Genomic DNA, 16,770 nt, shown 5'->3' with positions numbered 1-16,770 from the left:
AGGATAAAACCTCTCAAGCAGAGAAGGGAAAACTGATGGTAGAGCCAGAACAATCACACGGTGTTTCAGCCCGTCATGCAACAGAACCGGGCCCTGAGGTCAGAGGTCACCCCTGCAGACTCATCTGTTTTCTTTTACAAAAAACAGCAGCATCACAACAGTTCATGTTTTCCTGATTGTTCCTCCAGTTTTATTTGGTTTACTCCTCATAGTTTTTTTCTAAAGGTTTCTGAGAAAATCCGTTTTTTGTGTTTTCTATAGACGTCTCTGGGAAAATCCGGCTCGACAGCGCCCCCTTAATGCTTTTTTTGAAACACTTACTAACTGACTTTTCCAATCTGACATCAACTCTTCATTTTTACTTCACATCATTGTCAGTGTTTTTTTTACAAATTCCCTTTGAGAGCATGTCTAAATGTACAGCAGCATCCTTTGGTTCTCTGGTTCTTGACATGCTTCATGTCTTTCATCAAACAGGTTTATCTCTTCCATTCATCTGAACTACAACATTAAAGTTCTGAATTCTTGCTCAGAATTAAGACCATTTGGTAAGACTGAAAATGTTAAAGTCTTCTTTAAAAGTTTTATCTGGAAGAAAAAAAAACTGTCATCAGCATGAATCTTTCTATTCACAAACACTTTACTGAGACTCAAAGACAAAACTGTAGATTAAACATGGAAATTTAATTGAATGTAAAACTGCAAATAGAATTTCAAACTAAAATGCACTTTAATAGACTAGTCAAAACTTTAAAAAGTAGAGAAAATTCAGCATCTAACAATCAAAAAAACTGACGGTAAAATGTAAAAAAATAATGTGCACAAAAATATGAACATAATACTTTCAGGTAAACATAAAAAAATGAGATAAAACTGAACAGAAATCAATAATCTAACGCAGGATTTTAAGCTGTGCTGGTCGATGGTATTTTATAGATCTGTTGGAGTGGAACCCCATGCTTGATGGTCGCTTTACAGGCTGAAGGTTCCTCCTTCTTACAGGCTGATGGTTCCTCCTTCTTACAGGCTGATGGTTCCTCCATCTTACAGGCTGATGGTTCCTCCTTCTTACAGGCTGATGGTTCCTCCTCCTTACAGGCTGATGGTTCCTCCTTACAGGCTGATGGTTCCTCCATCTTACAGGCTGATGGTTCCTCCTCCTTACAGGCTGATGGTTCCTCCATCTTACAGGCTGATGGTTCCTCCTCCTTACAGGCTGATGGTTCCTCCTTCTTACAGGCTGATGGTTCCTCCATCTTACAGGCTGATGGTTCCTCCATCTTACAGGCTGGTGTTTCCCTCCTTCTTGCAGGCTGGTGTTTCCCTCGTTCTTGCAGGCTGGTGTTTCCCTCGTTCTTGCAGGCTGGTGTTTCCCTCCGTCTTGCAGGCTGGTGTTTCCCTCCCTCTTACAGGCTGGTGTTTCCCTCCCTCTTACAGGCTGGTGTTTCCCTCGTTCTTGCAGGCTGGTGTTTCCCTCCGTCTTGTAGGCTGGTGTTTCCCTCCTTCTTACAGGCTGGTGTTTCCCTCCGTCTTGTAGGCTGGTGTTTCCCTCCTTCTTGTAGGCTGGTGTTTCCCTTCTTCTTACAGGCTGGTGGTTTCCTCCTTCACGTCCTTGTAGGTCTCCGTGGTAAAGCTCTCCCTCAGGTTCTTCCACAGATGGTACTTGGTGCTGTTCAGGTTGTCTCTGACTGAGGTGGCATACTGGACCGAGTGCCTCACAGCGTTTCTGAAGGTTGGAGTTCTGGCCGTAAAGAATATGAAGATCTGAACCCCCTGAAAACACAGAAGAAGCGTGTGTGGTTTTATTCATCAGATTTTTATGCTGGAAAGACCTCTGGGTGCACAGATCTGTGGGTTGGGTTTGATGTCAGTCAGTAAAAAACTTTAGTTTTAAACATTTTCTACAGAACCCAGGTTTCCATAGCCATTCACTTTTCCACATTTTCTGATGTCTTCCCTTTAGAGGAAATCATGAAGCTAGGAGATGTGAGGTTGAGTAAAGAAAGCATCTGCAGGTGTCACCACCTCTGTGAGGTGCACTAATGCATGACTGTGTTCTGATAGACGACCTGCAAACACCTGAGCTTCACAAACTACAACAAACAATGAGGAGCGTTCCACCATGAATGACTTTCAGCCTTGAAATGTTTTGTTTAATGTGTTCTAGACTGAATCATTTTTAATGACAATTTCAATAGTTCAATCTTGGTAAAAAAAAATGATTGGAAAATATCTGGAAGTTTAATGAAAACAGCTCTAGGTTTATATTCCTTCTCTGTGTCCTTTAAAGTAACAAAGATGTTTTCCTGTTTGGACCAAGTCCAAGAAAACCAAGAACTTGTTGATTTTCAGCGAAATAAGAACTTAGCACTGGAAAAGATAGAAAAACTACAGCACCGTGGATAATTTTTAGATTGCACAGCAAAGGTTGGATCAGACTCTGGAAGTCTTCAGGTCAACTCTGATCCTCCTCAAGATCTATGGCTGTGCCTGCTTTCCAGATCTCTCTGCACTCATGATTACTCTGATTACCTGGACCAGGTGTACTCAAACATGTACGTTGAACACCTGAGTAAGCAAATCAGAGGTACAGCGTGAAGAGGGATCAGGCAGACAGGCAGGGCGCTGGATCTGGAGGACCCAGGCTTGGCAGCTCTGCTTTAGACCCTCAGAGGTCATATTGTCCTTCCTTCCTGTTTAGTGGGCGGGGCCATACCTGTGTTGTTGTGCAGATGCAGAACAAGATGCTGAAGGTGGTCTTTGCGGTTCCATTGGGTATGAGAACCAGGTACCCGAGAGTCCAAGAGAGACCCAGCAGCACAGCCAGAGACAAGCTGACCAGAACTTTGCTGGTGAAGGACGAGTGGCGGGTGCTGAGAGCAGACAACTTGTTAGTGTAGCACGGAGCTCAGATACACTATATAAACCTTTCAGGTTGACTATTCTATTTTAGGAAGGGACCATTGGAACAAATTTCTCTAAAAATATGCGGCCAGTGCTGAACTTTTGTCTTTGCCGCATGAACCTGGAGCAAGGTTTTTTAAATTAAAAAAGGTTAAAGGTTAGGGTTCCTGAGCAGGGTCAACAGAGAACACATTTTAAACATCTTGGTGCGTTTGACTTTAATTTGAAGTTTCACTTTAACTGTGTTCAGCCAACAACATTAATTTTTAAAAAATAAACTGAAATTAACTTTGAATTTGAAAGGTTTTCTGTAAATTTCAAAGTAAAATGTTACGTTCTTTTTCCTGACTTTTGATCAAATAAAAACAAAGCTTTAAATATTAGTTTTCAGTTTCAGTCGGTATCCAGTTTCATGCATTCTTTATGCAACCTTTTTGACTCTGTTTGTTCTCCTAAATTTTGTTAATTGAACAATATTCTAACAACATTTTCAGAACTATTTCTTTACCAAATGTTTGTTATTTTAAATCAGAAATTAAAGACCTTTTATCTCAGAACATTATTTTTTTGCTCTACTTTTATTGGACATTTTTGGTCTCTTTATTTTACACTTTTCATTCCACTTTTTTGTTCATGTTTTCCCTTTTGTTCATGTTCACAGAGTCAGAACTAAACATGGAGAAGCTGCATTCAGCTTCTATGCTCCACAGATCTGGAACAGACTTGCAGAAAACCTTAGATCTGCTGAAACACTCAGTGTATTTAAATCCAGGTTAAAGACTCACCTGTTCTCAGTTGCATTTGATTAATATGTATTCAAAAGTTTACGTCCACACTGTTTATCTATGTTTGTTTTAAATTAAAATCTTTTTACTTATTTTTACTTTTTACTTTACTTTAATTTTATTTTAATGATCAAATTTTTACTATTTCTTTTAATTTTTTCTTTTAATGTTTTATGTGAAGCACTTTGAATTGTCTCTGTACATGAAATGTGCTATACAAATAAACTTGCCTTGCCATGTTTCTTTAGGGAATCTCAATTGGGTCCAGATAATTCTACATTTCCAGGATTGAATGAGGACCAGAAGCAGTGACGTCTTACCTTCTCAGGTTGGGGTCACCTCGACAGGTGATAAAGGATGTGAGGAGCAGTAAAACTATGTTGTAGATCAGGATCAGGCCCACTGGAAGCAGAAAGCCCCAGAACAACGGTTTCCTGAAGCTGAAGTGATCCTTCTCCAGACCCGCCAGCCAGCAGCTGGAACACAGAACAATCAATGAGCGGGGTAGAACCAGAGACCCAACAACCAAATAGAACTCAAACCCACAACTCCTCTTGGCGGTATCCCAACGGTGAGTCTGCTCTGTAGGTGGCAGCCAGTGTCACCGCCATGACGACAGCAGGAAGTCCTGACAGAAAACAACAGCGTTTGAAACCACACAAATTTTAGTACTTTAGCTTACTACTTTACCTAAAGAAGCAGTTCATTTTAATCCATCATTTTTGTTCACTGATTTTCTTGTTTCTTTCTGTCAGATAGGTTTATTCCAGCATCTGTCAGGTTCCCTTCACCATTCATCTCGTTCATTTTGTCATTCATCCTGTCAGACCAACAAACAGGACCTACCCCATCCCATTGCAATGCTCAGTGGCGTCCAGAATGGCGGGAGGTTGCGGCGCATCGAGCGGACCAGCAACACCAACTGGGTGCCGTACACACTGTTCCAGGAAAACGTGGCCAACAGGAAGAAGTGTTGCAGCGCAGTCACCGCCGTACAGGGCCCCGCGTCGGGCCACACGTGCTCTTCAGAGTCCAGAATGACGTTGTCTTTAACCCCCTCTGGTTCCGTGTTCAAGGGCTGGTTCTGGACTCCAGCAATGAAGGTGATGATAAAAGCCAATAGGCTGACGTAAATGCAAAGCAGAGCCAGCCTGGAGTTGACATTGGTGCCCTGCTTCCGGCTCTTCCTGAGGAAACTGAAGACAGGATGTTGATGTTCATAGGGAGCGTTCAGGGTGTTTCCTGTCAGAGTCTTGACAGGTCAGTTCTGTGTATCTGCTTATGAGCTCTGTCTGCACCTTTTCTGCTTCAACTCTCCTTGCTGTCCTGCTAGCAGCTGCATCCGCCCTCAACCCCCTCTCCCGGATAGTTAACTGTTCACTACAGTAATTCATGGAGCTCTGGACCCTCCCATGCTCAGATTATCTTTCATGACCATATCCCTGCCCCTACACAACTATTGTCCTGCTGGGTCAACACAAAGCATCAGAAGTACTGGTCCCTCTCAGAAAGGGAATTTGGAACCGTAAATCTGCACAAGATCCTCTTCAGAGCAGAGCTTGAGACAAACATGAAAGAGAGGAACTTGAATATTAATCCTGTAAATCCTTCTCCAAAGGGTTCACTTTTATTTCACCTTTAATCACCTAATGATGGTCATGGTAAAGTGACCTTACTTTTCTCTGATGTGGTGAAGGATGGTGACCACCAAACCCAGGATGGAAAACGACAATCCCACGATGGAGATTATGTTCAAAGCTTCTGCATATTTGAAGTCCTGTGTGTAGGACTGAAACACAAAACAGAATGAGACCCTATTCATCCTGAACTTTGACACCTTGCTCCTGCAGAGCTTCACCCAAAGAGCGGCGAAGTTGGTGGTGTGGTTACAAAAACATCGCAGAACTCCATCTGAAGCTTCTCTCTTAGAACAGCCGGTGGTGCTCCAGTCCAGAAGGTTGTAATCCCAGAAAACGCAGGAGAAGTCATGCAGCAGGAACCCCTCAGGAACCTGAAAAGGCAAGAACTGCTTTCAAAACTGCTGAACTGAACTGGGTGGAAGTTGTCTCTGTTTGCCGCAGCTGAGAGGGTTTCAACAGGAAGCTGATGTTTGGTTAAAGTGTCCATTTCCTGTTCTGGAACCGGATTGGTTGTCGAGCTGATTCGTCCGGCTGGAGTCATGTGTTTGATAGTTCATTGGCAGATGATCACTGTTGTCAGTGATCGATGTTTCAGTACACAGTTTTGGAGCAGAAAGTAAAAACCAGATCTTTTCTGTAGTCTCTGCATCAGTGTGATTGTCTTTTTTGTTAGTGTTGGGTGCAACTTTGAGTCTTCTCACTGCTGGTCGGAACTGCAGCTCCACGTGTTCTGGCGTGACGCTGCGCTCCTCACTCCTGACGGTGGCAGACAGGACCCGGATGGTAGTTTGGCGCCACCTGTACTTTTTTGATGTGAAGAAGCGGTTGTTCTGGTAGAGGACAAATCCCATAGAGACATTGGCCAGCGTCTGTCGGGGACCTCCACCAACATGAGAAGACAACAGGAGTTAGTGCTGGTTAACTGCTTTAGTTTGTGATGTCATTTAGGTTAGTGAGGCCAAGAACTGGTTGATTATTACTGGTTCCCTGCAATAATGATCAGTGATGGTTAACTGCATTAGTTGGTGTAAAGTTTTAGGATGGACGACCCAGAAGAAGCAAAGACTCTGGAGAAGGTAAACAGTTTGTTGACACACAGATACGAGGAGAGCTCATGGGGAGGGTGAGGAGCTATTATGATCAGGGTCAGAGGTGAGAGGTAAGTCCAGTAAACAGTCCAAAGGGTTAATCCAGATCAGTAAGGGAAGGTCAGGACACTTGGTAAATCTAAAGGTAACTCCAGGTCCGAAAACAGAAACCGTGAGTTAAGAAGACTCAGCGTAGCTAGAAAACAACAACACACAACAGCAGAGGAATAAATAAAGCTCATAAAAAGTGAGGATGATGAGGAGGAGGGGGGAGGGGGCGGGGCAAGACCTGAGTCGCAGCAGCTGCTGGAGATCAAGCAGAACAGGTCGTCTGGTTCAAATGAATGCATTAGTGTAAATTCTCACTCCTCTGATAGACTATCAATGCAGTCAGCTGGATTGGTTTATCTCCTATTGTAGACACAGTTCAGAGCATCAATGCTGCTAAATGCTGATTAACTGCAGTAGTTAGTGCTGCCACAAGATAGTTAAGTATAGAAATCAGTGCTGGTTAACAGCGTTAATTATTGCTTTAGTTCAATCAGACAGATTCTGATGAACTCCTTTGTTTTTCTGAGTAACTGCATTAATAAACTGCTGTTAAATCTCAAGTTAGTGCTCACAGGTGACAGACCTCACCTGTTGAATGACCAGAGCGAAATCGTAAGTACACCAATGCTTCTACTGTTGTCCCGTTATCCACGACCACATTCGGAGTGTTGGTGTTCAGCTGGAGTCTGTTGGCTGAAAAATTCCCTGACGTTCCTGGAGTGAGTAGAGTTTTGATTAAAGCGAAGCTGGAAGGTCATGACCCCAACAAACAAGTTTGACACAAACACATGCAAATCACTGATGGACTTCAGATGAATTTCTGCTTTGTTGGAGCTGTCCTCCAGACTCAAGATGTTCAAGGGGAAATCAATATTTTCTTTTCTGCTTTTTGGTTCACTGTGTGAGGTAGATTTATGTCTCCAACCTGCCAAGGAGGAGAACTGGACCCCCTGAGAGTCATCTGCCAAGATTTGGGTTGACTGGACCACCAGGTTTGGTTGAACCACTTGAGATGTGTTGTGACTGCGGCTCAGATTCACAGACAGGCTGTCCAGAGTTTGGGTCAGACTGTAAATGGACACACATCAGCCACCGTTAGCTAGCTGTGATCTGAGGATTGTGAAGCAGTAGGAACAAAGGAGCTGTGGGGTAAATGTCATTACAGGATCTCTGGACAAAACTATAAGGAGGGCTGAGCTTAAATCAACACCATCAATCCTGTGTGAAAGCCTACGACCCCACCTCTCTCACTTTTCGTACCACTGTAGTGTCATTTCAGCTGGTGTTCTACCTCTGGGTGGCGTTGTTTTCCTCTGTGTTGACTGGAGCGCTCATCAGCTGGCTGACTGTAGCGATGGCTGCTGCCCTGGTGTTCTGAAACACATGACATCACAGTCCAACCAGCTGCTCTCCCAGGTCCTCACCTTCCACAAGTCTTTTATTTTTACCTCTGTGGCGTTAGGAGACTGCAGCAAAGTGTTGGCTATCTGAGTGGCAGCTGTTATGTTTTCAGACTTCAACTCTTCTGGTTTGGAGGTCAGAATCTGTGTGCTGGAGGCCAGCACCTCTAGATCGGCTGTGCTGGTTAGCTGATGGTCAAAAACAGGAGTTTTACAAATCCTTCTCATTCAATCTCTTTCAGGGATCTCCCTGAAAGAGATTTAGAACTTTGAAAGAACGTTTCTCTCAAGGAGAATCTGATCATTGAAGTGAAATTGTTTGTACTAAGTCACTTCTCACATTTTGCAGGATGTCGTTCAGCGTCTGGTCACACTGAAGGACCTGAACATGACTGAATCCAGGGGCTTGTCCTGTGAACACGCATCTGGCTGAAGCTTGAGGTTTTCCAGCTGAGGACACAGTTTCAGGATTAAAGCAGGAACTACACCAGGACTGCCTTGATGGGTGGAGACTTACCACCACTTGTTCCATCAGGACACGTCCTTTCAGAATATGCAAAGAAGCCTACTAATGTGCGTGGGAATTGAAATTCTCCGACCTTTGTGGTGTTGCAGAAGTTTTCTGAGAAGACAGATTTAGAGAAGGTCTGACATCAGAAACATACGGATGCACATTTAAATGGATGTGATGTGAAGAAAAAACACTTACGTAGTGAACACGTTGGTCCTGTCCACTCATCCGGGCAGATGCAGATCATATTCTCTAGTGCTGTCCCACCATTGTCACAGACAAAAGGGGTGGGGGCCAGAGTAGACGCAGTAGCACCAATAGTTGGAGTTGATGTTGAAATCTGAGTAGTTGAGTTGGTTGTGAAGCTAATTGTAATAAAGTCCGGCGTGGTGTGGGAGAATATCGGTGTGGTGCTGAGTGTGGTCGAGGGAGTTCCTTGAGTTGCATTTGTGAAGTCAGTATTATTGGTGGACTCTGGTGTCAAGTTCACAGTAGTTGGTCCAATACTGGTAGGAGATTCATTGGGCCTAGTTGTTGTACTAAAAGTACTCTGTGAGGGTTCAGTAACACCCTCTGAGGAGGTGACAGTACTGCCTGAAGCTTCAGTTGTGCCAGGAGTGGGAGAATAGGGTTGTGTGGGGGTGGTGGAGTCCATTGTAGTCACAGGTGTAAGGAAGGGGTTGGCAGTAGATCTGGTGACGTCAGTCAAGTCTGTGTTGGTGTCAGTGGGACCAGGTGGCTCTATGGTGTTCATAGCCGTAGTTGGGGGATCTGTGTTGAAGTCAGTGACATCAGTCAAGTCTGTGTTGGGGTCAGTGGGAGTCTCAGTTGGAACAAATGGGGTCACAGTAGTCTTGGTTTCCATGGAAACTGAAGTGCTTGAGGTTGAAATCATCCGGACCAATGAGAGAGGATTGTATTGTGCTCCAGAGGAGGACAGAATAGCTGTAAAAAAAAAAAAACACCTCAGAGTAACTAAAGCCTTTGCTGACATGAAACACTCTAGTTTCATATTTTTGTATTTGCTAGTTCTTTAGTAAATGAGCAAACTTTAGCTGTACAGACAAAACCATCAACAAGTGGTTGATGACTTAGTGTCGTTCTTTAGGTAAAAATTAGGGCTGTCAGATTTGTCGCGTTAAAAACGCGTTAATCTGACACGTGCTTGACGCCGACAATTTTTTTGACGCATTAATCGCGGATTTTCTCATACGTGCCTTTCCATACCACGCGCAGGCGTCCCTCATCACCAGCTGCTCTCACTAGATCACGGGCGGGTCTCCAACCACCGAGCTGCGAGCTAGAACCGGCCCGGCGCCAGGAAGCGGAGAGCTCCTGAAACCCTAACCCGGCCCCGGTTTGCGTCCAGTACCACGTCTGATGGTACCGGCTCGCGTCCGGCGCCGCCTCCCGAGAGCTGCGGACCCCCGACGTTCAGAACAGCAAGCGCACCGGGGGACGTTTTAATTGTTCTGGAGGTTTGAGCGTGATCCAACCCCAGCATAGCGGTCTGTCTGCCGGCATATTCATGGTGAGCTCCGCTGGACACGTCGCTGCATCGAGCTGCAGCCAGAGAACGCGGCGGCAGTAACAGACTGTCAAACTATCCACAGAGTATCCCGCTTTTCTCAGTCTTTAATGTTTTAAAAAACAAAAGTTCATTGGAAATGATAAATCTCTATTTCATTTATTACTGTAGTTCAGAGGAGGAAAAGATTTGGTCCTGACAAAAAATGAACATGAAAGTGTTATGGAAATGTTATTTTTGATGTTTTTTATTTTATTTTACTGAATGTTGATTGAAGTTTTGAATTTAAAATGCCCTTCACTTGCACTTGGGCTTTTGTTAGGGATTTTATGTTACAGCCTTTTATTGTTAGGAAAGTTTAACTCAATACAACGTTACAAAATAAAGTATTTCTGATGAAAACTATTAATTTTGCCGTTCTTGTTTTCATAATAATGTAGAACTGCTAAATTCCACGAAGCACACATTTTTTTCCTTAAAAAAAGGCCACATATTAATTTGTGATTAATCGCGAGTTAACTATGGACAATGCGATTAATCGTGATTAAAAATTTTAATCGCCTGACAGCTCTAGTAAAAATACTTTCCCACAATCTAGCTTGAACGAATCCATTGTACCTTTTTATTGGTCAAGTTTTTTCCTTTAATCTCTAAGGACCCAAGCTGACCTTCTACACACAGTCACATGACCTCATTTAAGCATCTCTAAATACTGTGGTAGTAGAACCCACAACCTATTGTCCATGCATTTGGACGCCAAGTCTCAGGAGATTAATGTGTCACAGTTTGTGAAGTTTGGGTCTGACGGAAAAATCAAAGCAGCATTTGATTATTTGGGTCAGATGTGTTTAGATAACTTTACACAAACATGCTGTCCTCTGTTATCACGTTTGTAAAGTGGCATCACTTCAAATGTTCAAGACAAGCATATCTTACTGTTAGATCAGGCATCAGTGCAATAACAGTCCATGTACGCTGTTGTAGTAACAGATTTATCCATACCACCAGCTCTGCCAAAATCATAAACCTTTGTTCTTTGTTTCAGGCATAACTTCCTGATGTGAAGTGTCCTACTTCTGCCTGTTTAACATCATCACTCACAGCAACAATGACAAGGCCAAAAATTACTTTTTTTTTTCAAGAGTGTCCAATTCCTCCAGTTCCCTGAAGAAGAGGGTCAAGCTCATAAGTTCCAAATGAACCACAATTATCCACCTTTGGTTCCATTTGAAGACCAAACATGTAGATATGGTGCAGATTCATCAGGAGATGGACAATAATTAAGACACTTTTATTCTGCTGTTGTTCTATCCATCCACTTTCTAAACCCACTTAAGACTTTATGTGGCCATGGGGCTGCTGGAGCCTATCCCAGATACTGTTGGACGAGGGTGTGGTACATCCTGGACACTATGCCACGACCACTGACACACCTGGGGACAATTTTAGTCAGCAATTAAGCTATGAAACTTGTTTGTGGACTCTGGGAGGAAATCAGAAAACAAAACCCACATGGAGAACGCACAAACTCCACACAGAAAGAACCCAGCAGGGATTTAAACCAGGACCTTCACCCCAAGAGGTGAGAGTGCTAACCACTGCCCCACTGCTCAACCCTCCATTGTTGTTGACCTGACTCGGTTATCACTGCATGAGAACCATGAAGGAACCCTGCAGGTGTGTGAAGTGGCAGCAACCTGTCCTGATATTCTGCTCAGTGAGATTCATTTCTTGGTAACGTGCAGTTTTTTTGTTTTTTTTTTGTTGAAATGTTGATGGTAAATTGAGATCCAGTCTTTACAAAGAAGCACAGAGGTTAAAGTATGAAATAAAAGTTCTAGTTAGCCTTTCTGGTACTGTTCATGAGGGGGTAAATTATTTTACAGGAGGCTGATCTTTACTCAACATATTTACCAGGTCTTAAAATCCTGTTTTATAATGTTATAAAAAGTAAGTTGGACCGGGAGGCATCAGTGACTCTGAAGTCTTGGCTGTGGAGAGCGTAAGCAGACAGCAGAGGATGGTGGTGTGAGAATGACTGCTGGGGAGAAAGATAGAGAGGATACAGCAGAACGCCAAGTGATGGAAGAGTGATGTGTAAGTTTGGAGCTCTGGAGCAAGCTCCAGATCAGGTGGTTCTGCTTAATGACTGGACCTTTACTGCTCTAGTGGATTTGGAGGGACTTGTTAAACATTTTTTGCCTTCTGAGGTCCATCTGCACTTGATGAATAGGAATCAAACTTTAGTTGGAGTTGTGGTTTTAGAATGGGGTGCCACTACTTATGTAGCCCTGACATAAAATCAGGGATGACCTACTGAGTTAGTCTGGACACGTGGGGAAGAAGCAGAGGGTCCTCAACAATTTAGGTCAAAAACAGGATCAAGGAATAAAAATCTATTAAAATTAAAATCACAAAACCTCCCCGACATAAAGTCAAGCATTTGGCTAAACGCTTGCTGTAACATCAAGCCCCTCAGATGCTTCATCGACCAATTCAACATCAAATGTAATGTGAATCCTGAAAGTCACCACATTTCTAAAATGAATTGGGATCCAGTGAAGTTACAGCAACGTTCTGAACAGGCAGTGAAGTTAAAGACACCAGAGCAATGATCCAGACGAGATAAAATGAATCCAAGAAGAATCAACTCCAGTTCTGTCTCTGATTCCACAGACCTGAACGTGGAGATGTTCTTCTGGAACAACTGTTTATGATTTACATGGTAACATGTATGGAGAGATCACAGAGTCAGTTTCTGAATGGTGGATTACAAGGACAGGCCTAAGGAACCAATGTAATGTTTCTGGTTGGAGAGATCTTCTCAGGAGCAATGATTATGTCCGTGTATCAGATGAATTTAAGGTTTTCGGATTCTCTTAGTGAGATGTGACGCTTCATTACCTCAGCGTGACACTTAAAGAACTTCGTAGATCTTTTACGTGGAGTCCATGAACTTCCAGAAGCTCCACCTTATAACAGTTTCCTCCATTCAGAACCTGAATGGAGTCATAGATCAGTAGATGGACGTCATTTAGAGGAACCGAGCTGGTTTCACAGAAGCTACTTCATCCAGTTCACTGTTTGTTGAAAGACTGAACTGAATCCATGTGGTTGTTCTCTATCACTGAGGTTCTCACAGAGCAGTAAAGATTGAGGGCTGGAGCTCTAGGGAAAGAGGAAGAAAACCCTTAAACGTGAGATCTTCTCATCCCCCGCTGATGCTGCCAACACTGATGGAAAATATCTACATGGTTAAAGCTGAAGCCTCAAGTCTAAAGGAGGAACAGATGATGTTCAGGAAGCTTCTTGAAGCAGATGGTGATCATCAACACGCAGACATCAGCTGAAGAAGACACATGGTTTGTCTTCAGACCATGAGAGGAATGTGTCAGGATTGACCTCTGAGACCAGCAGCTTCATCTCAACTTCTAGCAGGAGTCTCCTCAACAAAGGAGAACTGACAGTGTCAATCTTTAAAAGAGTCTTGGTTGGTTTTGGAGGACCGAGTCTGATCGGATCTCTAACCAGAGTTTCATTTTTACCCATGAAGACGTCTGTTCTCTCAAACATTCTACAGCTACTGCGTGTAGAATCTGCAGATGAAGTGTCCATGATTCAACGAGCAGAAGCTCATAATACTGATCCATAACCCTCAGTAACTGTGACCATGCTCACATTTTAAGAAGATCCAGCTCTGCACAATCTGGTTCTGAAATGTCAGTGAGATTCTTACCGAGCATGGAAAGGAAGCAGAGCCGGTGCTCCATGATGATGTGCGGCGAAGGTCAGAAGCTCCTGATGTCTCTGCACGCTCTGGTTGTCAGCTGCAGAGGAGGAAGTATGTGTAAAAACATGACCCAGAATACACGCTGTGTTGTAAAAGGTACAGCGGCGGCGAGAGCTCAAAGTCCATCTAAAAGAGGTCAGCTGTTTGAGGGCTGCTGCTGTTTCCTTCATCTCCTCCAAAAGACAAACATCTCATGGACAAAGTCTGATTGGTTCTTGGAGGGAAAGAAAACAGGAATGTTCATGAATCCTAAACCTGCTCATGACTTTCAAACGTCAGGAAAGAAGGCCAAGTCTGCAGCAGATGGAGAACGTCACAACAGGTCACTTGCAGAGTTGGGACCAGATCCAGGTCCAAGCTCCAGTCTTGATCCATTTTCAGATGCCAGTTTAGGTCTGAGTCTTTCATAGATTCAAGTCGGCAAAAATCATCAAACCCAATTCTTGCTGTGGATCTGGTTGAAACAATTTAGTGTGCTAGAGCGCCCCCAGTGGTTGCATCGGAACTGCTGTTAAACTAAACCAAATGATCTTATAATGATGAGCGAGACGATCGATCATATTCCTCTGATCCATCAGGATCTGGATGGTGGATTTGTGGAGAAGCTTGACGTTCTTATCAGTTTTAATCTTTCTAATGATAGAACTTTAATAATGGTGAGAAATGACATAAGGATGCTGTTGAACAAGCTGCCTTCAGAACAGTCGATCAGCTGATTCATGGACCTTTACATCCTCTATGCTGATGACATCCTACTGCTCATTTCATTCTTCTGACTCACATAGACAGTTCTGCTAGTCTGTCTGACCTGCATCCATCAGTGGTTCATGTTCATTTCCTTCAGTTAAGCTCAGAGTGATGTTCATCATTATCTCACAAATGTTACACAGTGACTTTGTAAAAATGTAAACCAGAAACGTTTCAACCAGCTGGGGAACATCTCCAGGCTGCTCAGAACCAGAACTAGCTCGATCCACACCAGCAGAAGGTTTAGCGATCCCATATCATTGTAGAACAGATTTTAAAATATTAGTTCTTTCAGAACTCCTCTGTATAGTTCTGATCCACATAGGTAACACAAACCATCTGGTTCTCGTAGATGGTTTGTGGGAAGTTCTCTGTTCAGAGGCAGTTGATGAAGGGATGTGTCTTGAAGATAAGATATAAAATGGGAGAATAACAGATATTTTGAGTAAGACCAGCAGTTTTCCGTTTTTAATTTCTTTTTTTAAGCAGACAAAATTAATGACTAAAATATAAGGGAATTAGTGGGTTGACATTCTGACCCACTCTCCAAACCAGTAGGTGGCGGTAATGCACCTCAACACTGTAAGCCATCAGCCAAAAAAACACACATGGAAGGAGAAGAAACAGTGGGTCAGTTGTTTTTGTTTCTCCTTACAGAATCTCAATTTCAAACATTTAAAATTATTCAGGAAGTCTGAGGTTTTTCTACCAACTCAATCTGACCTCCAGGATCATTTAATGGCCAAACATTTCTCAAATGTTCTAAAATGAAACGTGTCTGCAGACAAAAATGATTCAGGTTCAGGCGCCTCAAGTCACACAATAACATTTATTTGCCAGGGGAAAAAAAGATTGTCTCTTTTTCAAAAGATCAAAACGTGAACTGATATTTACAGTCATCCAGAAGAAAAGATAAAATATTAAAGTATTTTTCTCCATGTTTGGTTCCAGAGTTGATTCATCAAACAGATGCTTTTATTTTGAAATGTCTTTGTGAAACTGCTGTGCCAAAAGCATCCCCATTCCTCCATCAGTGTTGAGATCCAGAAGAGGAAAGAACTCAAAGCAGTGAAGGTGATGAAGAGGTGAACTTAAAACTATAAAAGAATATTTCTAGAACTGAAAGCATGACAGAGGGCCTTGTGATTGAGGGAGTCCATTACTCATGGCATTTTCAAATGCAATAAGAAGGAAGAAAGGAGACATTTTTATGATTTGAATATTTTCACTTTTTCGTTTCTGTCTTTTGTGTAATTCTGATTTATTAGTTAGATGAGCAATCATTCATCTCCTCCGTTGACCTGGTATGTATACTAGGATCTAATCGACTTTTAAAGGCCACCAGGGGGCAGGATTACACCTAACAGTGCACAGCCTGCTGGAGGCAATACAAGAAGCATCTGCTGAAGGGGAACACGGTGAGCTCAGTGCCAGGAAGGAACACTAATTCTCACGTTTGAAGCTTCCACACTGTGTTCTTCCCTCAGGTTCTCTGTTCCAAGCTGCCATGGTTCAGTTAGTGTAAACTTGCAAATGCACAGATTTAGGGTTCTAGAGTGGAAGAAGCAGTTTACCAGACAGGTTCTATTAAAGGTTCAGGAGAACATTAACATTTTATCGAAGCAGATCCTGTCTCCAGTTCTGCTGGACTGCTTGACGCTGATTCAATCTGGTGTTTCAGACGATCAGATGCAACCTGGTCAGAAAACCAGATCAGGACCAGGGTAGGGGTCCTTAGGACCAGGGTCAACTGAAGGTCTAAATAACTCCAGCAGCTGCAGGACTTTAAACTCTTTATTTTATTTCTGTTTCATTTTCAGACTCATACAGTTTCATTTGTTCAGAGGACTACAGCAGATCCTGCAGATCTGAACCCTGACTCCTCATCAGTTCAAAGGTGAGAGGTCACATGACTCTCCACCTTTCTCCACACACTTTCTCCACTTCCTGTTCAGGTGCGTGGCATCATACGCCATCTTCAGGGTCAGACCCAATGCTCCCCATTGCAGAACCCTGCTGCTGGTTCAGTGGAGACGTTCCTCAGACTGCTCCTGACCTTCAGGTGTGTCTGTCAGCGCTGGTTAAGAGCTCGGCCCACCTCAGGACTGGGCCCGCTCCAGTTTGGACTCCAGCGGCGCCTGGATGGTTTCTCCAGACATGAAGACCTCCTGAAACATAAACCAGCTTCAGTCTTGTCTCTGAACGTTCCTCTGGTGCAGGCACGTGCAGAGGGGGTGGCGCTGGGTGCTCGGGCACCTGCCCCTTTGCCCCTTGATGCCCAAAGTCCCCTTTTGTCAATGTGGCTTTTTTTTTTTTTTTTTTGTAA

At 43.4% G+C, this 16,770-nt stretch overlaps 2 protein-coding genes across 2 annotated transcripts in view; both read right to left on the bottom strand.

Annotated features, from left to right (window-relative positions):
* Positions 1 to 16,077, bottom strand: adgrg7.1 (adhesion G protein-coupled receptor G7, tandem duplicate 1). Its single transcript, XM_024265454.2, has 16 exons — positions 13,644 to 16,077; positions 8,578 to 9,324; positions 8,386 to 8,490; positions 8,209 to 8,318; positions 7,917 to 8,057; positions 7,760 to 7,842; positions 7,394 to 7,536; positions 7,057 to 7,182; positions 6,031 to 6,209; positions 5,548 to 5,700; positions 5,366 to 5,478; positions 4,536 to 4,885; positions 4,236 to 4,317; positions 4,010 to 4,165; positions 2,717 to 2,873; positions 1 to 1,773 (listed from the first exon to the last, which is right to left on the bottom strand). Exons 1-16 carry the CDS (start codon positions 13,675 to 13,677, stop codon positions 1,582 to 1,584), a joined length of 2,871 nt encoding a protein of 956 aa, XP_024121222.1. The 5' UTR covers positions 13,678 to 16,077; the 3' UTR covers positions 1 to 1,581.
* A 147-nt stretch (positions 16,078 to 16,224) lies between these two features.
* Positions 16,225 to 16,770, bottom strand: part of dph3 (diphthamide biosynthesis 3) — a 3,036-nt gene continuing 2,490 nt past the window's right edge. Inside the window, exon 3 of the mRNA XM_024265455.2 lies at positions 16,225 to 16,612. Coding sequence (XP_024121223.1) covers positions 16,544 to 16,612 — 69 coding nt within the window. The 3' untranslated portion in view covers positions 16,225 to 16,543. The remainder of the gene's footprint in view (positions 16,613 to 16,770) is intronic.

Source organism: Oryzias melastigma, unplaced genomic scaffold, assembly GCF_002922805.2.
Source record: "Oryzias melastigma strain HK-1 unplaced genomic scaffold, ASM292280v2 sc00262, whole genome shotgun sequence".
In the NCBI taxonomy this organism is placed as follows: Eukaryota; Metazoa; Chordata; class Actinopteri; order Beloniformes; family Adrianichthyidae; genus Oryzias; species Oryzias melastigma.
This window is presented reverse-complemented; position numbering and strand designations above follow the sequence as displayed.